This window comes from Notolepis coatsorum (assembly GCF_963971535.1).
Source record: "Notolepis coatsorum genome assembly, chromosome: 5".
NCBI classification, from domain to species: Eukaryota; Metazoa; Chordata; class Actinopteri; order Aulopiformes; family Paralepididae; genus Notolepis; species Notolepis coatsorum.
Window position 1 is genome coordinate 106,352,702 of NC_140169.1, and position 23,020 is coordinate 106,375,721.

The 23,020-nt window shown below is 42.5% G+C and overlaps 2 protein-coding genes across 2 annotated transcripts in view; one reads left to right on the forward strand and one right to left on the reverse strand.

Moving 5' to 3' along the window:
- Positions 1–17,517, reverse strand: part of aven (apoptosis, caspase activation inhibitor) — a gene marked incomplete at its 5' end in the record, with an annotated part of 61,871 nt that extends 44,354 nt beyond the window's left edge. Inside the window, 2 exons of the mRNA XM_084314213.1 lie at positions 14,123–14,297; positions 17,251–17,517. Coding sequence (XP_084170339.1) covers positions 14,123–14,297; positions 17,251–17,517 — 442 coding nt within the window. The remainder of the gene's footprint in view (positions 1–14,122; positions 14,298–17,250) is intronic.
- A 4,033-nt stretch (positions 17,518–21,550) lies between these two features.
- On the forward strand, positions 21,551–23,011 carry chrm5b (cholinergic receptor, muscarinic 5b; the record flags this gene model as incomplete). Its single annotated transcript, XM_084313881.1, has 1 exon — positions 21,551–23,011. The coding sequence occupies exon 1, from the start codon at positions 21,653–21,655 to the stop codon at positions 23,009–23,011; it is 1,359 nt and encodes a 452-aa protein (XP_084170007.1). The 5' UTR covers positions 21,551–21,652.
- Positions 23,012–23,020: the final 9 nt, after the last annotated feature.

Here is a 23,020-nt window from a genome sequence, read left to right on the forward strand (position 1 = left end):
GTTGAGCTTTATGATTTATGATGAATTGAAAATGGGGGACCCTGATGTAAACAAGACGAAAGTCTTTCTCTGGTCTGCATCCCCTTAACAATTGTATGTACTGAGCTGTACTGTACCCATTCTGCAATCTGTTAATAAACTTTTCAATCAATCAATCAATCAAGCTACGCGGAGCGCAGTCAGTCAGTAGCCTACACCCCGTATATTCCGATAACGCTATATAAACCATGCTGCATTCATTCTGAGAGAAAGATCTATTATTCCAAATGCTATTTATAGGGTTTTGACCATAATTACACTACTGTTGCTATTTTACAATGAACTATAATGAATTACGGTTCATACAGAACATCCAGTGTTATTATGCACAGAAGCTCATTTCCTTGTTGTAATAATATATTCTACCACTGGGCACCAGGTACGCATGGTCCGAGCTGTGCGTAAATATAAGCACGAAGTCAAGTTCAAGTTGAAATTGATGAATCCCACTCTTTGCTTAGAAATGATCGTACGCACAGGGTAAGCACAAATCTGTGCGTAGAACACGTTGATGAATGAGGGCCCTGGTGTTATCATTGGGAATGGGTCTGAGATTGCAAAAGTACAATACCGCCGCCTGGTAGGTTGCGGCTGGTATTGCACATCCTTTGAAACTCTGTGTATTGGGGTGTGCGTCGATTATATAGGTCCGGGCGGACTTTTCCTTGTCGGGCATGATGAGCGGTTATAACCCATGGATTTATAAGAATCAAACACTCCCGATTCATGTTCTTTGGTGGATTATGTTGGCGACACGATCGACATCAATACTTGGAATGGCGATCAGATAATTGGAATATTCTTTTTGGGGTACATCCTAGTCAAGGTAAGGGATAAAACATATATGGTATCAATCTTGCGTTGATCCAAGAATTCCTTCATTGCGATCGGAGCGTATGTGTGTAATGTGATGAAACATAATACCTATAATCTAGATTTGATTTGAGAATAGTAGCTAGTCCAGGCAAGAAACGACGACGTTTTTAGTGAATTGCACGTATTGCTGCATAGCGTCGTTTTCTGGGATTAGACAGGATTATTCTAAAACTATAGTCATCACCACGGTATAAAACGGAAATGTATGGATGAAAAAATTATTTCTTTTTCTCATATTGAACGATAGATAGGTGATGTCAAATGGGCAATAGTATTATATCCATAGCTATAATATATAATATAGTTTTAGCCCTGCAAACACCGCCACGTATTCCTATACTTTAAAGCGTTGGCCTTTTAACCAACACAGTACACAGCTCCCTCTGGCACTGATTGAGTTAAGGGAAATTACTATGAAAAAAGTAATTCCATATGAATTGTTGGAGGGGAACTGAACTATTAATTAATTACTACGATACTGCTTACTCTACAGACCGGACATTTCCCCCCAAATACATTTAAACAAGATACAGAGAAGTTATTGCAACATAGAAGTAACTTCCTAATAGTCCAATACATTTTTAAGACCCATCAAAATATTTAAGACTTTTTTTAAGGTCTAGAATGTAAGACATTTTAACCCTTTCACTACCACACTACAGACGGTTAACCTTTAACCGTCTGTAGTGTGGTAGTGAAAGGGTTAACCTTCTGTAGTGTGGTTGTGAACGGGTTAACCCGTTGTCGTGTGGCAGTGAAAGGGTTAACCTGCTGTATTGTTGCAGTGAAAGGGTTAACCCCGTTGTCGTGTGGTAGTGAAAGGGTTAAGACCCCGCAGGAACCCTGGGCTGGGAGGTAGGGCTAGGCAATATGACCAAAATATATCACAATATTTTCCTTAGTGTTGACAGTATAACTGTATGCTATGCAACGTTTTGGTTTTCCAGTGCAAATAAAAAAAAAACTCTTCTCCCCTCCCCTGTCTTGAATGTTGCTCGCATATGCCCCCACTGGTCGGTTGTAGGGAGGATAGAAGCCTTGCATCACGTGTCCCCTCCGATACACGAGGAGGCAGCCTGTCACATCTTTTCACCTGCCAGCGCGGACTCTCATTGGCGAGGTGCAACGTGTGGGAGGCTAACACTACCCCCGCCATTTCCTGTCTCTGCTGTGCAGGCGTCCCCCAACCGACCTGTAGGAGTCGCTGTCTACAACGTCCAGATTACCACCCATCGACTTCCACCCGCTGACTCTGCCAATTGAGCCAGTATGACGGCCGGCCCAAGCCGGAGGCAACGCCGACAGCTGGATTCGAACCCGGTGTCTCTTGCGTTGGTGACGAGCGCAATGTCCGCTGCGTCACCCAGCCGCCCACCAAGGAATATTTTTTTTATTAACTTATATATATATAAACTGTATATTTATAAGTTAATGAAAAAAAGATTACTTGGTCCAAGAACACTGGACTAAGGAAATAGATTGCAGTGAATATATTATTTTAATAATATTACTCCCCCACCGAATAAGACACAATACTGAGTGACACCTACACTACTAGAATGACACTTCCTTATACCTACGCATGCTAGTACAACACTACTGCCCGATACCTACGCATGCTAGTACAGCACTACTTCCTGATACCTACGCATGCTAGTACAGCACTACTTCCTGATACCTACGCATGCTAGTACAGCACTACTTCCTGATACCTACGCATGCTAGTACAACACTACCCCCCCCCCCCCCCCCCCCCCAAGTAATTTTTTTTTATAATTTAATCCATGTTTTCTTTTATATTAAAATATATATTTTTTTAAGAATTGTAAAGGATCACAAGTGTGTTTTTAATTTGTTGTAAACAAAGACGGAAAATAAACTTCATTCATTCAATTAATAAACTGTATGCCTCACTGTCACTGCAAGGCAACATCAGGCTTGACTTAAAACATTACTTTCCTAACTTAGTGAAACTAAATGTAACAAATTAACACATAGATATAAATGTACTGAATGGTTATTTCTTATTTTATTTATTATTTTAAAAAATATATTAAAAAAAATTTAATGTAAAAAATGTAATTTTTTATTTTTTTATACCCGATCCAGCTATTTTACTGATATCGGCAGCCGATACCGATACCAATATCGGAGCATCCCTGGTGCACACAGCATTTTAATGCTGTGTGCACCAGCTTTTCTCCCAGCTGTTAACAGAGTATTATGCTACCTGGCTAGCTAGCAAGCTGTACCCAGGCATAAAAGAAAATATAGTTTGTTTCCTGTTGGTTGTCAGTTAAGGCCATGGGTAGGTAGGGAATTTATTTAATTAAAAATTTTATTTCATTCTTTCCCACGGCGACTATGGATAGGAAATCTCTTTATTTAATTAAAATGTTCAAAACAACATGGATGCATGTACTCTGCCAGCATGTTTAATATCCATAATACTAGGTTTGACTAAGATTTCTATGAAACTTTATTGTAAAAAAAAAAAAAAAAAAAAAATGTTTTGATACAAACAAAAAAAGAAATCATAAAATAAATTGGGTCGCACCTAAATCGGCAGGGTCGGTCGGCAACCGGAAACAAACAATTTTTTCTTTTAGGCCCCAGCATGCCATTCAGCAGTGTAACAGTCCTAAAAGTCTGTGCCGACCAACTGGCCCCGGTATTCACTGACATCTTCAACCTGTCCTTGGAACAGGCTGTCATCCCCACCTGTCTGAAGAAGTCCACCATCATCCCTGTACCCAAAAAATCTACGCCCGCTTGCCTCAACGACTACCGCCCTGTAGCCCTCACCTCCATAGCCATGAAGTGCTTTGAGAAGCTAGTGAAGGGCTACATCTGTTCCTCCCTCCCCATCAACCTGGACCCCCTGCTATTTGCATATCACCCCAACAGGTCCACGGAGGACACCATAGCCCATGTGCTGCACACAGCAGCATCACACCTGGACAAGAGGCAGGGGAACTATGTGAGAATGCTGTTCATCGACTACAGCTCAGCATTCAATACCATAGTCCCCTCCAAACTCATAGCCAAGCTCAGGGACCTGGGCTTGAACTATGACCTCTGCCAGTGGGTCTTGGACTTCCTGACAGGCAGACCCCAGGTGGTAAGAGCAGGCAACTGCACCTCCTCATCCATCACGCTCAACATAGGGGCCCCCCAGGGCTGTGTTCTGAGCCCCCTCCTCTACTCCCTGTACACACATGACTGCGTGGCACAGCGGAACAACAACACAATCATCAAATTTGCTGATGACACAGTAGTGGTGGGCCTGATCTCTGCCAACGACGAGAGGGCCTACCTGGAAGAGGTAGAACATCTGTCACAGTGGTGTCAGGAGAACTGCCTCTCCCTGAACGTCAGCAAAACAAAAGAGATGATTGTGGACTTCAGGAGGTCGGGGGTCAAGGACTACAGCCCCCTCAGCATCGACGGGGCACCGGTTGAGAGAGTGAACAGTTTCAAGTACCTCGGAGCCCACATATCCGAGGACTTGACATGGACCACACACATTGACAGTGTTGTGAAGAAGGCACGACAACGCCTCTACTTCCTCAGGCGCCTAAGGAAGTTCCAAGTCAGTCAGAAGATCCTTAGGAACTTCTACTCATGTACAATAGAGAGCATCCTGACTGGCAACATCACCTCCTGGTTTGGGAATAGCACTGCACAAGACCGTAGCAGACTACAAAGAGTGACACGTTCAGCCGAACGCACAATTGGAGGGGGGCTTCCCACCCTCCAGAACATTTACAACAAGCGGTGCAGGGGGAAGGCTAAGAGAATTATTAAGGACTCGAGCCACCCGAACAACTGCCTCTTTGAACTGCTGCGGTCAGGCAAGCGATACCGGAGTCTTAAGGCGAGCACAGAAAGACTCAGAAGAAGCTTCTATCCCCAGGCCATCAGGCTGCTAAACGAACAATAAACACTATGCAACAACCATCAAATGCACACAGCACACACACCCACACGCACACACTCACTTAAACAAACAACACACTGCAGCACCCACTCTCCACACTTTAGATCACACAAACACACTTTATATTTATTGATAAAGGATTTGCACTACAACTCGTACACCTACTGTAAATTGTACCTAAATTGCACCTCATCCCATTTCTGCCTTGCACTATACAGTATTGTATATTAGTACACTGCATAGTATTGTATATTATATGGTAACTCAGTTACGTCTATTCTGCATCGAACATTGTACATATGTCTATACTGAACACTGTGACCTCATTTTTTTACTTCTAATTTACATACTATACTATGTTATTTTATTTCATACTTATCTTGTCTTGCACAGTCTCTGGAGCGTAACAGTAAGAAGCATTTTGTATAAAAGTATTCTGTACTTCTGTATGACAACTATTAAAGAAACTTGAACTTGAACTAGGGGTCCCCTCTCAATACACTACAGTGGGTGTTAAGTAAGAATGCTCACCGTGAGCACTGAACATATTTTTTAATCACTTAACATTCTGCTCTATCCAAGCACCTGCCATCTAGCATGGAAAATTTTAAGAAATCCATGGGATCCATTTCGTCAGTATACTGAGCCTAGTCAAGTGGTCAGCAACACGAAGACAAAACGATAGTCACATAAACTATTAACTTTTATAGTATAATGAGTTTAATGACTATTCTAAAATCAATGCTCATCCCTAGTGTTTATCCTCTCTCAAATGTGTCTGGTGAAGGCTACTCTTCTTTGGCCTCATATAAGTAACTAAAGTGTACAGTATTTAGTAGGGGTGGGAATCACCAGAGAACCCAAGATACGATATTAGTCACAATATTGTAATATTGCGATATATTGCAATTTATTACCCGTTCAACAGCAAATGATGTCCCCAACAAAAATCTTTTTCAACATCTGCAATAAAGTATACACATCATCTGTTTTATCTAATAATAGTTTTCACCTCACTCCAATCATATTGCAGCAAATTGGGATTGTCAAGCTAAGGAATGTATAAATGGAAAAAGTCTATATTATATCTGTACGTTCCGTCACTAACTATCGATCAAATATTGGCACGCAAAACATTGCAATATATGGATTTTTCCCCACCCCTAGTATTGAGTAATGGTAAAAAAACAGTGGAGCAATGATGATAGACCGGTCTATCAAAATCTACCCTTAAACAGAATTCAACTATAGTATTCCTATGATCATTTCATTTGACAGTTTGATTGATATTTGTTAAACATAAACAACTCGTTCTCCCTCTCAAAGCTAGGATCCAGATAACTGGGACTCTACCCTGTGATTTAACTAGGCTATAGTTTCCGGAGCCGTTCTATTTACAGTCATAGGGAGGCTGGGTTTATTATTCGTTGGCAAGAATCTGGTTTTGTGACTATTCCATGGTATATACACAGCTATATATATTAGCATGGTTATTTTGATCAGTGATTTTGGCCTTTAAAAGATATACCATGTCATTTTGTGGGGGACTGAATTTAAGCCTAGACTGAGGATACTTTTCAGGGTTTCCGTTATCTGGAAATTCCCTCTTATTTTTATAAGTAAATTCCCCAAGGGGATCAATAAAGGAATATCTCATCTTAACATACGTCCACTAAAAGTGCTCGTTTTTGCCACTGAAACAGAAATCTATCTCAAATAGAATCTACCTCTGAAATCCTGTGAGGCATGAGTGCGTTTACCTTGCAATGCAGCTGGATCTGCAAGATGTGTGTGCGTGTGCGTGTGTGTGTGTGTCAGGAAAACAAACAAGGATTCTATGGACTGGAGTAACATAACCACTAAACGTTTGATGCGTTGGCATACAGCTACCATAGCCTTATCTAAAAGATAAAACACAATGGTTTGTGTTTGTCCATTTCCAAATTGTGCCAACAACATGTTGCCTACTTCACGTAGTGTTCATAGACTCTTGATACAGACAGGTCAGACACACAGAGAGAAGTCGTGGCTAGCTTGTGCTACATGGACCCAAACACTCCAAACATTCTGGCTGTACCAAAACACTATTTTCTCAAGAAATCTTTGAGTTCCATGAGTGGAGAGAGCTACTGCAGTGTAGACAGAGTGGAGGTAACATAATGTTCATTATTACAAACAATTGATACGGACGGAGACGCTGAAGTTGTGGCTAGCTTGTGCCGTTGTGCGATATGCACCCAAACCCTCGAGACATCCTGGCTGTACCAAAACACTTTTTTCTCATAATATCTGCTGTTCCATGAGTGGAGAGAGCTGCTGCAGTGCAGACAGAGTGGTTTACTTATTTGCTTCAAACAAACGTTTAGCAACTGCACGTGTGAACAACATGGTGAATCCTATTTTATTTCCCACTGAGGACAGTTTTGTTTATTCAGGTGTGAAACTACACAGAGTAGCTTTAACACAGAGTAACAGTAAGTACCTCTAACTGAATACAACGTCTGTGCTCCAACTCCTGGTCAGATTAAACATTTCACAATAGAAGCTGACAATATGTTGAATCGAACGCGATTTTGAGGGGAAATAACTGGAGATTCCCCAATACCGATTGTCTATGAGCCATATATATTTATTTGTCTTCTTTTTAATAGCAGAAGGAATTGAAATTATAGAATAAATGTTATGTGACTAATGTTTTGTCTTAAAAATATATATATTTTCCCTTGTTTTTACAGGCACCGCCACCTACACTGTAGTGTATTGAAAGAGGACCCCTACCTGTTAAGCTCTAGGGTCCCCCAATTGCTGTTCTCGTCATAAATTGATCAATACAGACCGTATTAATTAATGTTGTGTTTCTTTTTCAAATGTAGCCAAGAGTAAAGACCCTAACCCAATCAAAACAGCAGTCAAAGTGTATATTTTGAGCACTACGTTTGTTTACCAATGATTAATTTCTTTTTTTGAAAATAAGAGTTTCTCTGAATAATGTGAATTCTCTGTGCATTGCATCGGAAAAAGGTGAGTAGTCACGCAAGGAAATGACTAAATCCATATTTAACACTGCCATTGGACAGAGGAGATTTGGCCCTATCCATAGATGCATGAGTTGGCCATAATTAGAGCTGCCGCGATAACCGCATTACCGCGGTATCGCTGTTGCATCACGCTCACCGCAGAGTTAGGCTGAATACCGCGTCACAGCTGTTTTTTATCATAATAATAAAGTTGGCTTGCGGCTCTGCAGATATACCCTACTCGGTTCCAAGCGACCCTATTGGGTAGAAGTGGTACCAGAAAAGTCATGTGAAACATTGCAGACCACTGACTGGTCAGAAGAGAGACGCGTCACACTTTGTAGCCTCTGAACAAAAACAGAACGCCGGCGCCGCCATCTTTACTGCCTCGCTAAGGATGCATTTCATTCAGGATTTGTTTGCGACAGAACCAAGTGCAATAAACAAAAAAGAATGGATTCACTGTGTATTCTGCCTTATTTATTGATGAAACAAAACCGACATCAACCCAATTTACCACCGAGCGGAGAGTTTAGTGTCACAACAAGATCGCTGATGTGTTTAGTTTGTTGTTGTTATTAGCCTAATACTACCGTCAGCCGATATACACGAGAGGTAACGTTAAACCCGGGTTTGCTTGGTAGAATACACAATGAGAGGTAACGTTAGCTTTGGCAGAATAGACGCAACGAGAGTCTGGTTAATGTTGTTATTGATTGATTGATTGATTGAAACTGTGTTAAACTCTGGCTTGCTGCAAGCCCTCGGACATCTATGCCCACGGGCCACGGAGCTTTCAGTGTACACAAGCGAGCGGCACCGCCTGCATCCCCACACGGAGACAAACGGAGTAGTACCTGGCTGCAGTGGAAAAGGAACGAAGTACCAGGTGCCTAAAGCGGGTCGAGTCGAGTAGGTACTATGCAGTGGAAAAGCGCCATTAGACTAGAGGCAGGCTATAAGAGTAGACTACTAAAAAAAAAAAAATGCATTCAAACTTTTTTTTTTTTTTTGTGCGCACTGTGCGGTAATAACCGCGGCGGTAGGAAATATTTCGCAAATTCGTGCGGTAAGGAAAATATCAATACCGCGGCAGCTCTAGCCATAATAAGGTAATTTATAGGCCCCATATTCTATATTATAATTCAAATTGCATGATGGCAAAATTCAGTACTGTATAAACAATGCTGTAAATCATCTCCCCTTTATTCATTTGCTTTGGATATTTTGTACACTTGATCTCAAGAAAGTGCTGAATGAGCCCAGAGAGCAAAATTCCTCCAAAACCAATGTTAAGCATGGTGTTATTCACAGTCAAAGAAAAATTATAATTTATATTCTCCTTTGTTTCATCACAATTTACTCAAGCATAGTAACAGACACAATATTTCGGACACTGGGAATAAATTCCGTGAGATCCATAGATGTTCCTACCTAGATACCAAGAACATGCAGATTGACCTTGTAGAAGTGGAGCAATCTTCCATTTACTTGGGCATGTACTTTTAGGCAGATTTTCTGAAAATAGGGCTGCAGCTTAACACTTTCACTGCCACACACGAGATATCTCGGGTTTCCGATAGTTATGTTGAAAGCCACTCACGAGATTTCTCTGAATTTTTTTAAGCGATCTGAAATCATATTGCATCACGCGAGCCTACCCGAGCGCCGCCGCCGATCATATGTGGAAAAAAGCGCCCCCTATCGTCTCCCAGATGACATAAGGGATTTTGGAATGGACTCAATGAAAATGGATGGGGGAAAAAATCCGGTACTCCACATTTTCCAGTCCACTGATCCAGCCGGGGTTACCACAGTTCATTCTGGAGCCTCTCAGCCCCGCGGAATCATGTGTACTACTGTATCACGTTGGATCCATACACTTATCGATTTTTCCGAATGGTGATCAGGAATTGGAATATACCAGTTGGATACCATCTGATGTCAGGTAAGGAATCTATGTTATCAGTGTTAGGATAATCAGACTAATTTTGATGAAGATATAGGCTGTTTTGTGAAATGGGCTCTTTCGGTTTCACTGAAAAAGTCCAAGAGGAAATGAACACAGCGATTATCCGTGCGCGGCCCGAATGTGCTTGCGTGCACGACCGACCGTATAATATTGATCATCTAGCGTTTATTTGAAAACGATTCATAAATAGGCAGACGAATATAAACGTTCTGGAATATTCCAGTAAAAGACGATTATCATAGAATGGTCCAGAATGAACTGTTTTTAATCTCAAAACGAGTGCTTTTCTAAATGCTCTGAAACGGAAATGAAGCGATAAAAAACCAATCTGCCTTGACAGCACTGACTGGAAAAGTAGTCTTTGATAAGCGACGGGCAGATTAGACACATAATTTAAAACATAGATTAGGCGATATTAACGTTAACATTGAAGTGGACCGTGGCATCAAGGGGGTAAAGGAAAACCCGGCGTGGCACTCAAAGTGTTAACAGGTTAATTGAAGGCATGCTGGGTACAGCTCCCTAGTTATCCAGGTAGCATAACAGCCTGTTAACAGCTGGAAGAACAGACAGGAAAGATGAAGAAAGAGAGACCGGAGATGTTACATTGTAGCAACGTTTTGTACGTTTGTCATTTTGTTTCACTTGTCATTTGTTTTGTTTGTTTTCACCAAGCTCACACATGTCCTTTTGTTCCCGGAAATAACGGTAGCCTAGGGCTGGGCGATTAATCGATAATTTGAATGAATGATTTGGGACAATTTTGAAATACTCAAATAGATTAAAAAATAAATAATAACTAGACAATTCCGCGCGGGGGAAATTGTGAAAGTGTGGGTGACGCCTGTGCACCGCCGGCCAACGGGAGAGGGTCTCTCGCGAGTCTCTATGACAAACGGTTCAAAGGATACAAAAAGGGGGCGCGGCCTAAGGATCGGGGGAGTGGTCAACATAGACCAATGAAAGAGGATATCCCTACTGAGTGCAATGACACAACCCTCAAGTCGCATAGCACACTATTACACACTATTACTCTATTACACACTATTACACACTATTACACTATTACACACTATTACACACTATTACACACTATTACTCTATTACACTCTATTATACTATTAAACACTATTACACACTATTACACTATTAAACACTATTACACCATTACACTATTACACACTATTACACTATTACACACTATTACACCATTACCCACTATTACACCATTACCCACTATTACACACTATTACACACTATTACACTATTACACACTATTACACTATTACACACTATTACACACTATTACACTATCACACTATTACACTATTACACTATCACACTATTACACTATTACACTAGCACACTATTACACACTATTGTACTGAGTACAATGGCACAACCCGCAAGTCTCTACGACAAACGGTTCAAGAGATACACTAAGGGGGTGTGGCCTAGGGGGCGTGGTCTAATGATTGGGGGAGTGGTCAACATCGACCAATGAAAGAGGATATCCCTACCGAGTACAATGGAACAACCCGCAAGTCTCTACGACAAACGGTTCAAGAGATACACTGAGGGGTGTGGCCTAAGGGGGCGTGGTCTAATGATCGGGGGAGTGGTCAACATCGACCAATGAAAGAGGATATCCCTACCGAGTACAATGGAACAACCCGCAAGTCACTACGACAAGCGGTTCAAGAGATACACTGAGGGGGTGTGGCCTAAGGGGGCGTGGTCTAAGGATCGGGCGAGTGGTCAACATCGACCAATGAAAAATGGTCAACATCGACCAATGAAAGAGGATATCCCTACTGAGTACAATGACACAACCCGAAAGACAGAGGGCGCTGTCAAGCAATTCAGTACTGCTACACAGAGGGGCAATGAAGGGTTAAGTTGATGAGGTCATTGGCAGGTCAGCTGAGCCATGAGCCATGAGCCTCACAGCTGTTAGGCTGAACCAATCATGAGCCATGAGCCACACAGGTGATGTAATCACGAATGACTTTGCATTTTCACTTTGAATGTATTCCAATGGAGGCAGATGCATGACTGCATTGTCACGATGATTAAAAGAAAACTATAAGAGATGAAGCGTTGTGACTCGCACATGAGCACTTAAACGAGTAGGCGAAGGGTTGTGTGCGATATTGTGGCATTCCTTCGACAATTGTGGCCTCGGGGGCGATCGGAACAGAAGGGGGAAAAAGCTCAAAAATCATCGTATTCCTAGAGTGGGATTACATTGGGGTCTATGGGGAGGAGAACCTTCAAACAAATGGTCATCAGTTGAGATAGAAATGTTCAATTCCATTTATTTTTCTTTTGTGAGCGAACAGACAGCCGTGTCATCGTTTTGATGTGTTTTTTTTTTCTACGTCCAAAATTGAGATCTCTCGCAATTTACCCAAGGTAGTGGAAAAAAATTTATTTCAGCTACCGCACTCTAACTTGCAATGCATTTCCAATGGGACCGAAATTTTCCTGTTTAAAGTCGATTCGTAGCCAAACGGTGCGGTGAAACTTTCCGAGTTTGAATAGCGCTGTTGCCATAGGCAAGCCGGTCGTTTTGATACCTTTCACGTGTATGGGGCGTGAACGCTCTGGCACGAGTAGTGTTTGCAAAATCGGTGGAATAATAATAAAGAATAGTATAGATTTCTATAGTGTGGGTGGCAACCTGGCTTCGCCCAGGTCACCCACACTAATAATAATAATAATTTCCCCCAAGAGTCACCTTTTATTTTACAAAAAGTGATGTTTGGTGAAAGTTAGATTTGCACTTTATTAATCCCAATAGGGAAATTCATTCTTGTTTGATTATCAAGAGGCACCTTTTATTTGTTTTAAGTGAAGTTTGGTGAAAAAGCAGGTTATTGCACTATTAATCCCAATAGGGACATTCATCTTTGTTTGATCAAGAGTAACCTTTTATATTATATATATATATATATATATATATATATATATATATATATATATATTTTTAAGTGAAGATTAGTGAAAGTTAGGTTTGCACTTCAATCCCAATAGGGACATTCATCTTGGTTTGTTGGTTTGATACTTTATTTTTGTCAAATAAAAAACGTTTTTTTTTTAGCTCTCAAGAGAAAAAAATCGATTAAAATCATAAATCGGATTAAAAAAAATGTATCTGGGATTTTATTTTTAGGCCATATCGCCCAGCCACGGTAGCCTGGTCCAAATATCTAGCTGTTTGCAATGAGCCAGGTAGCTTACTTATCTAAGTTAGCTTGCTTAGATGATTATCTCACGTTCGCTATTAAGTAAAAACTAAATCATATGTTAACGTGGAAGCTTGACATTTCAAGCATCAACAATGTAACTTTTGGAATGAATGCTTTTGTTACTGGAAATAACGTTGGCCTGGCCCGACTCCAAAGCATCTAGCCGTTTGCAATGACAATCTAGCATCTAGCCGTTTGCAATGACAATCTAGCATCTAGCTGTTTGCAATGACAGATCTTCGATTCGTTGTGAAATAGTTCTCAGTGACTATTGAATAGCAATTTTGTAAGTTTTTCCCATCCCTAGCTGGTATAGCAGTATTATAGGTCAGTTTACATTGCAGATGACATTTGTTACATCTGTCCCAGACACTTTTAATGGTTCCACACCACCGACATGCTTTAGGTTAGTTAGCATGAGACAATGACACCAACTATGCAGAGAATTGACTCACCTCTTTGCGTCGTCAATTGGTTTTCGCAATTGGCGACTAGAAAGCATCATCACGATTCTTGATCACATATTTATACTGAATATCTGCTGAATATCTGGCATCCCTAAAAATAAGGATTTAAACGTTCAAATTAAGATGTCAGCATGCAGAAAACAGACTCTCCGTTGAAGTTTTGCCAAATTGGACCAACCAACTTGACTCAACTACAGGTTGAGTGCGTGAGAAATGTTTCTGGTACTACTGAATGCATCAGAATAAGAAGAATTCTGTTTTTTTTTTTAAGATATTTTTTATGGCATTTTCTGCGTTATTGTAGATAGGACGAGAGCGAGAGCGAGAGAGAGAGAGAGAGCATGTCCTGGGCCGGATTTGTAATCCAGGACGCTGTGGTTACGCTGAGCATATACGTGGTGCGCCACCGGGGCGCCCCAAGAATTCCGTTTTATGATCACCTGAGGGATCTTAAATTCATCTCACCATCTATTCATTCGGCTGGCTGTGATATGTAGCCAATCGTAGCATAGTGTTACATATATACAGCCGGAGAAAGGCAAACTCCCCCCGGGCCTTACCTGCTGATTCCAACAGGATATGGTAGTCTGTTCCTCTCTGAGTGGGCGTGTCATCACTAGGCTGCTCCCTCTCCGACTCCTTATAGCGGTCCCAGTTAGATTCAAGTTTCCTCCTGGAAAAGATCTCCATCTCTTCATCCTCCAACTCCTCCACATCATCTCCTTCATCTGGACCCTAATGGAGGATAGGATGCACAATGAACGTGTGTCACAGTTGGGACTGACCCGAATGCAACAAAGCAATTACATTGCCGACATGGTAATACCAATATCAGGATTTGAATGCTTCATTTTTGTTTTAACCACTCTAAAAGTTAGCCTACATCAGCACAAGAAAAAGCTAATGGGTCATTTAGTCATGACAACTTCCAGAAAACCTATTTAACCTCATGGCTCTCATTTACCCGTACTACTAGCTATACTTTTCACACGAGAAGAATGAAGCACATAGACTTATTTGCCAATAATTGCTACTGAAACTTGGAAGGCCAAAAACAGGTTATTGATTGATTGAAAATTTTATTAACAGATTGCAGAATGGGTACAATAAAGTACAGCTCAATACACACAATTGTTAAGGGGATGCAGACCAGAGAAAGACTTTCGTCTTGTTTACATCAGGGTCCCCCAGGTCATGGAGAGACAGTCCGGGGGAGTCCTGTCAGCCACCCATTGTCTTTCTGGATCCATTATTTATAAAGCTATTCTATCTAAGATAGACAGTGCGAGAGCATTCAGCGAGAAAACACACTGACGACAGCTAGCTTATGTTTGAGGTTTGATCATGTTTGATCATCTTCACCCAACGCGGACTTCGGTGCGGTAGGGTACACGCTGCACTGTTTGTTGCGCTCCTGTTCCGAGGCTGTGACGCAAGCGTCTCCGACTCAAACATTCCCCTCTCCAAGCTTCCTAACGACGGCGACACATAGCCCAGGCCAAACGCGCCTCTATATCTCTCTCTGCAACCTCCAGCCCAAGCCAAACCTCTCTCTCTCTCTCTCTACCCCCTCCAGCCCAAGCCAAACATAAATCAAATCAAATCAAATCAAATTTATTTATAGGGCCCGACAACACACGTTAATGTCCCCATGGGCCGTACAGATCTTCTTTAAACAAGTCAAGAAGAAAACATAACAATAAGTCAAGAACAGAACAAGAACACCATAAGGTGCAAACATTTTTAGATGGATGCAAATGAATGAAAGAATGCAAGCACTCCCAGACATACCCCACGCGAAGGTAAGGAAAAACTCACTAAAACCTAACAATAGGGAAAAAAGCTCCACAGGCAGTGTGGAGGAGAGAAACCTTAGAAGGGCCATTCAAGGGGGGATCTCCCTTCTTAGATGTTGGTGATAGTAGTGTTGCAGACGGACAGTTGGTAAGCATGCACTCATGTGTGTAGTGGAACACAGATGAGTGCATGCAATAGCAACTGTACATTTTGAAAAATTAAAGATAGAGCTAATAGCGATAGCAACTGAACATTTTGAAAGATTAAAGATAGAGCTGATAGCAATCTATTTGAGGCACAGGGGCGGCGCAAAGAGGGTCACGTCCTCCCCGTCTTAGTCAAGGGACATTTAACAATCCGGTCGTTGCTCAGGGACAGCCGGAGACAGGGAGATAGGGGGCGGCGCAGAGAGGGTCACGAACTCCCCGACATCATCGCGGGACATCTCTCTCTCTACCCCTCCAGCCCAAGCCAAACATCTCTCTCTACCCTCCAGCCCCAAGTCCAACGCCCCTCTCTTTCCCCTACTCTCGCATCACACACCCACACACATATTTTCTTTAGAGACTTTCTATTTTTTCGTTAATTCACACAGTTGCGTTGCAGTCATCACGAACTCTTGACAGTTGGAACTATTGGCAAATGCCTATACCTGTTCACCCAATGCACTGAACTGCGTGAACGGACTGGTCTGAAAATGAATTGTTTTGTGTTCTAAAATGTTTTCTTATGATTTTGACTAATATCCAATACATGGACATTTTGACTGAATTGAGCATGACTCCTGAGTGTTTCTTTGTTATCAAACTAACCTAGTATTTAGCTTGGCCATTAGTCCAGACCTACTATTAATCAAATTATTATATTACTTGTCTATTATGTGGTACAGTCTTATGCCGGAGCTATAGGCCTAATTAATCAAATCAAAAAGGTAATTTTATCTTCATTGGCAGGGGTTAGACCTGTCTGGCGCCCAACGGTAAATGTTATAGGCACTATAAGTGGACACCGCTACAACTGTCCCAGATGTTCTATCAAAGAATTGTACAGACGATGAAGATATTATACAAAAACAATTAGGCCTACATAATGCTACATTACAATTGCCTTTGCCATGTGATTAACAAATGAAGGCTCTCAATTCACATTACATCTCATGACAAGTTCTTACATAGTACCGTATATTTGTATGTCTCTAAAAATGTCATGATGAATTGAAAATGGGGGACCCTGATGTAAACAAGACAAAGGTATTTTTATGGTCTGCATCCCCTTAACAATTGTTTGTATTGAGCTGTACTGTACCCATTCTGCAATTGATTGATTGAAAACTTTATTAACAGGTTGCAGAATGGGTACAATACAGTACAGCTCAATACACACAATTGTTAAGGGGATGCAGACCATAAAAATACCTTTGTCTTGTTTACATCAGGGTCCCCCATTTTCAATTCATCATATCTGTTAATCAATCTGCAATCTGTTAATAAAGTGAATAAAGTTTTCAATCAATTAATTGTTCTGGTCTTCATCAGTCTTAGCAGTCGTTTGTATGAGCTGTACTGTACTGTACTGTACCCATTCTGCAATCTGTTACAGTTTTCAATCAATCAACAGTACCATTGCAACATGTTGCAAACAGAGCAGTTTATGCATTATTTATTATGGTAATAAATGGCTCTGGTCTGGTTGCAAGTTTCCAGAATGTGGTTGGACCACAGATATATTCACTGTTCCCCATAAGCCTGTATATATTTAGCCCATTTGTGGAGGCCCACCAACACGTCCCAACAAGCCGATAAACGACTATGCTGTCAGTTTCGCCTGTGTGTAACTAACGTTACTTGGGTTAGTGACTTGTAGTTGTGTAAACATTGTCTCTCTCTCTCACCCGGTGGAAACTCGCTGCATGTCCGCCTACTCCACGTCCTCGCCCTCGGTAGTGGTCTCTCTTGCCCCGGCCGCGGTGGAGGCCGCCTCCTCTCCCTCCTCGGCCCCTGTGCTCACCTCCCGAGCTCTCGCTGTCATTTCCACCGCCGCCGCCTCCTCTCCCTCCTCGGCCCCTGTGCTCACCTCCCGAGCTCTCGCTGTCATTTCCACCGCCTCCACCTCTTCTCCAGCTCCCTCCGCGGACTCTCGGAGGTCTTCCCCGCTCCATGCTCAAATGTGTGCTAGCGGACGGCTTAGGTTGTAACAACAATGCAACCGGGTGTTACACTTAAATGTGTCCTCTTAAAAAAAGAGTGTGTATGCGCGCACTGCGGGAGGTGGCCAGAAGCGCGCAACTAGCCAACTACTATTATTTACTACTATATTAATACAGTTTGATCCATCGCAAAGCGCTCCAGCGCTTGAATATGGCCGGGGGATCCGCTCTATACAATGCAGACCCACGGCTCTCGTATAATGAGCCCGCGAGGCGTGTTATTATTAGAGTTAATAATATTGTATATTGTTTACACTGCCTTTTTATTCTATTTTTACTTCTCCACTGTACTATAATTATGTGACCTGTACCTCTATGTCTTCTACTACCTGTACCTCCCCTCCCCCCGGCCCTCCCCATGCTGCTGATTTTATATTATTTTATGAATACAACGTTTAATGTTCGCTAACGTAGAGAAACGTCAGACGTAATTCGAGATACGTCAGACGTACTTCGAGATACTTCCGTACTTTCCGCCAATCAGCGCATAGCCCTGTCACAGGACTAATAGTCCTGTGGCAGGGCGGAAGTACCAATCTGGACCGAGGCTCCGAGTCTGCAGCTGGACCCTATTGTCTTCTTCTTCTTGTTGACTTTGTACGGCGGTTGGCATCCATTATCGGTGCACTACCGCCATCATCTGCGTAGCACTTTAAATCGTATCCCACAAAACTGTTTCCTTTATGATCAAATGTAATTGATAAACTATATTTCTCCCCGGATGTTTTCTGCTTCCTTGATTATCTTTTTAAATGTCACATCTTCAATTTCCACTTCTCTCAGCTCCTCCGGTCCTAATTTATGCAAATGACATGTCGTCAGCTTGTGACTGCAACTAGTTCCTGTTTGCGGACGACTCAGCCCTGCTGGTCTCTGACAAGAACAAGTTACAGGTTGAAAAAGCCCTCAGCTCGGAACTAGGCAAAATCTGCATATGGCTCGCCGACAACAAACTATCATTACACATGGGCAAAACAGAGTCCATTCTCTTCGGTTCAAATAACAAACTCAGCAAGACCGACGGCTTCTCGGTTACAGTGGGTGACATTAGGCTTGTTCAAGATGGATTTAGGTTTGCCTCGACTAGTAGACGAGAGTAGCCGAGTGAAGCCGGGGGAGGAGTTAAGAGGGCGGACACTGCCGATTTCACGAGAGCCCCTCGCCTAGTCTCGCGCGGCAGATACGCTTTCACGTCACCACACACACATTACACACCTGTCCAGCTCATTATAATGCGATGGCCGTGTGCAAAATTAGATCAGATTCAAATGTACAGCACACCATATACTGCTACAGTGGAATATACTATTCATATACCATAATGTATACCATCTTGTTGCGCGCTCCTGGCCGCACGCACACACAACACACTGCTGTATGTGTGTGTGTGTGTGTGTGTCTGACAGCTTGAAGTTTATCATGATGATATGATGATAAGTTGATAACGCATAACATAATAAAGTTTTCAATCAATCAAACGTCTCATAACTCCCTGGCTGTCACATGGCTGGTGACTGACAACTTTTCTGAGCCAATAGGCGCTTTGCGCGACCGTAGCAAGTCGCTTCCCAGCCGGGAGCAGCCGGCTGAGAGGTACTGTGGAGCCTCGCTCTGAAGGCTGCGCGCGGCTCGCTCCCGCGGGAGTTCCGCGCCTCGCCTCGTCACATTTTCAGAGCAAATCGGACAACATTCTAACCGTCATGCAACGCGCTTGGCGAGGCCGTAGTAAAAACTGCGCAGATCTGCGTCCGCCTATCCCATCTTGAACAAGCCTAATATTATCACAAGGAAAGATGAAATTACCTACCTGGGTTCCATCCTAGAGGCTAATCTTTCCTGTGACAAAATGGCATCCAATGTAATAAAAAAAGTCAACCAACGAACGCGATTCTTGTACCGGATCTCCTCTCTGGTAAACAAGAATACCCTGAAGACTCTAGCAGGAGCACTCATTCAAGGGTACTACGACTATGCTTGCACCTCATGGTACCAAAGCACCTCAAAGGCACTAAAAAACAAATTACAAACATCTCAAAACAAGCTAGTCAGACTACTACTTGACCTGACTCCTAGAACCCACCTCACCCCTGCCCACTTTGACAACCTAGGATGGCTTAGAGTAGACGACAGAGTACAGCAACTTGCAATGGGCCTGGTCTACAAGATACACTACGCAACCAAGGTACCCATGTACATGTCAAAATACTTCCCAAAGGTCAGTGAATACCACGATCACAACACCAGAGGGAGCTCCACAAATCATGTAAAACCCAGATTCGGATCAAACAAGGGACTAAACACGTTTCGCAATTATGCCACATCAATGTGGAACGCCCTGCCTAAAGCTGTAAAGGAATGTGAATCACTACCCACCTTCAAAAACACTCTCAAAAAACACCTACGTGAGACTGCAATTCGAAACTGGCCCCTACAAATGTCCTAACCTAGTTGTACAGTAAATGACCAAGTAAGGCTTTGTCAATATTCAAATGTACAGTGTAAAATGTGTGTGTGTCCCCTTCCCAACCCCCCCCCCCCACCTCCAATGTACAGCCCTCACCCAACCCACCCAACCCCACCCCACCCAACCAACCTCCTCCAATGTACAGTTTCTATGCCAAATGTATATACACTCCTTTTCTGGACACTTTTGTATCACAAACAGTACTGTATTTGCAAATCTGATATGTCATAAATGTATAGATGTAGCAGTACTGTCTATCTGTATGTCATGTATGTCATATATGTTATGATGAATTGAAAATGGGGGACCCTGATGTAAACAAGTCGAAAGTCTTTCTCTGGTCTGCATCCCCTTAACAATTGTATGTATTGAGCTGTACTGTACTGTACCCATTCTGCAATCTGTTAATAAACTTTTCAATCAATCAATCAAACTCACTTTCCCTTACCTAGCTACCACAATCAATAATGAAAATGACGTTGTTCCAGACTCCTCTTCCTGGGCTGGCAGTGATCAGTCACACAGACCTGTAGGGTGCTTCACAATTAACGTTGTATTTAATTCATACATTATGTCCTGTTAGCATTGACTTGTCTCTGAATTTGGTATAGATGCCTACCTTTCACTTCTCTATCCCAATAGGCTACTCCTGTATCACTAGCTTCCATAACGTTACACATTTTGCTTCTGCTTTGCTTATTTGAATTGCTACATTCATTTGCTAAAGCCTCCTTAGCCAATACATACACAGAGCTTTCCCTCAACCCCAACATGAGCTGGCCCACATACATTTTATTTCAATACCTTTATACTATTGTGCACTTGAAGAACATTAAACAATACATCTTACAGACACTTTGCCTTGAAAGACATACTTTTAAGGACTGAACATACTATCTTCAAGGCATTTATTTGTTCTGCATCTCATTTAAATACAGTATGGTTCAACCCAATGATATCTCCATAGGCTAATGGTATGTTTCATTATATTTTTCTTAAATTGATATTCATCAAATTATTAATAAAGTTACAAAGTAGCCTACTTTTGGGAACAATATATGATATAAATAAATCAATGCATATCAACATTAGCCTTATATCACACAATGCAGATTATTTTGTACATAATCTCCTACATATCCCAAGGCTCTAAACTGTTTTGCACACATTCAATTAGTTTAACAGCTATTGAGAGTTAATGAGTTTGCATATCTCCTCTTGTGATGTAATCAGAGGACACTGAATCCTTGTGTTGTGTTAATTACAGCTCAATTAAATTATGTAGATGAAAAATAGAGACACGGGTTACAATGGGATGGTTATCTTTTCATCTACATCATTTTATTCAGCAAACTGAAAATCTAATCAGTGAAATTAAATTATGTTTCTTCTTTCTATTTCAGGGAAACCTATGAACATTCTTAATGGATCCAGAAAGACAATTGTCACTTGCGTGTTCACTGTAACATAGACAGATACACCATGGATTCTCTCTTAAACACCACTTTGAATACCAACGCATCACATATCCAGCCTGATGCCCATAGCCTGTGGGAGGCCATCACCATAGCGACAGTGTCAGCCATTGTCAGCTTAATAACTATCATTGGAAATGTGCTGGTTATGCTGTCCTTCAAGGTCAACAGTCAACTGAAGACTGTAAACAACTACTACCTACTGAGCTTGGCCTTTGCTGACCTAATCATAGGAGTGTTGTCCATGAATTTATACACCATGTATATACTCATGGGTTACTGGTCCCTGGGAAACCTTGCATGCGACCTTTGGCTAGCACTGGATTATGTAGCCAGCAATGCCTCAGTTATGAACTTGCTTGTCATTAGTTTCGACAGGTATTTTTCGATCACAAGGCCTCTGACATACAGGGCCAAAAGGACGCCGAAGCGAGCTGCTATCATGATTGGCCTGGCGTGGCTGGTCTCTCTTGTTCTGTGGGCGCCTCCCATCCTGTGCTGGCAGTACTTTGTAGGGGAGAGAAAGGTTGCTCCGGGCCAGTGCCAGATCCAGTTCTTCTCTGTGCCTGTCATCACATTTGTCACAGCCATCGCTGCTTTCTATTTCCCCGTCTCTGTCATGACCATCCTCTATTGTAGAATCTACAAGGAGACAGAAAGACGGACCAAGGACCTGGCGGAGCTCCAGGGACTGGCATCCTCTGCTATTCCAGAGGGAGCTAGACCACAGAAAACCATCATTCAGTCATGCTTTGGCTTCTCCAGTGATAGGAAGGCCAGGAACCAGGCTTCCTGGTCCTCTTCTAACCAGAGTAACACCACTCAGACCACCATCAGGTCAGACGAAGTATGGGCCAAAGCAGACCAGATCACCTCTTTCAACAGCTACACCTCGTCTGAGGAGGATGAGCGCCATGTTTCTATGGAAACCCCACAGGGGTCATTCAAAGGTCAAAGTGGCGAGAACGGGCAGTCGACTGATCACGAAGAGGGCAGGTGTTTTTCCGGTTCCCCGAAAAAGAACAGCAAGAAGTGCATCTCGTACAAGTTCAAACCCGTCTCAATGGCGAAGGACGAGAGCAGCACAGAAAAGGATAGAAACTGTGATAACGCTGATCCACCGTGTCCCCCTGAAACAGGGCAGACTGTCAAGAACTCCTTGCCTTCTTCCACCTCCAAACCCATGGACCTTGTCCTGAAGAACCAGATCACCAAGAGGAAGAGGATGGTGCTGATTAAGGAGAAGAAGGCAGCCCAGACCCTCAGTGCCATCCTCCTAGCTTTCATCCTGACGTGGACACCATATAACATCATGGTGCTAATCTCCACCTTCTGCTCAGAGTGCATCCCCCCCTCCCTCTGGCACCTGGGCTACTGGCTGTGCTACGTCAACAGCACCATCAACCCCATGTGCTACGCCCTCTGCAACAAGACCTTCCAGAAGACCTTCCGCATGCTGCTGCTCTGCCAGTGGAGGAGGAAGAGAGGAGACGATAAGATGTACTGATGTGGGCAA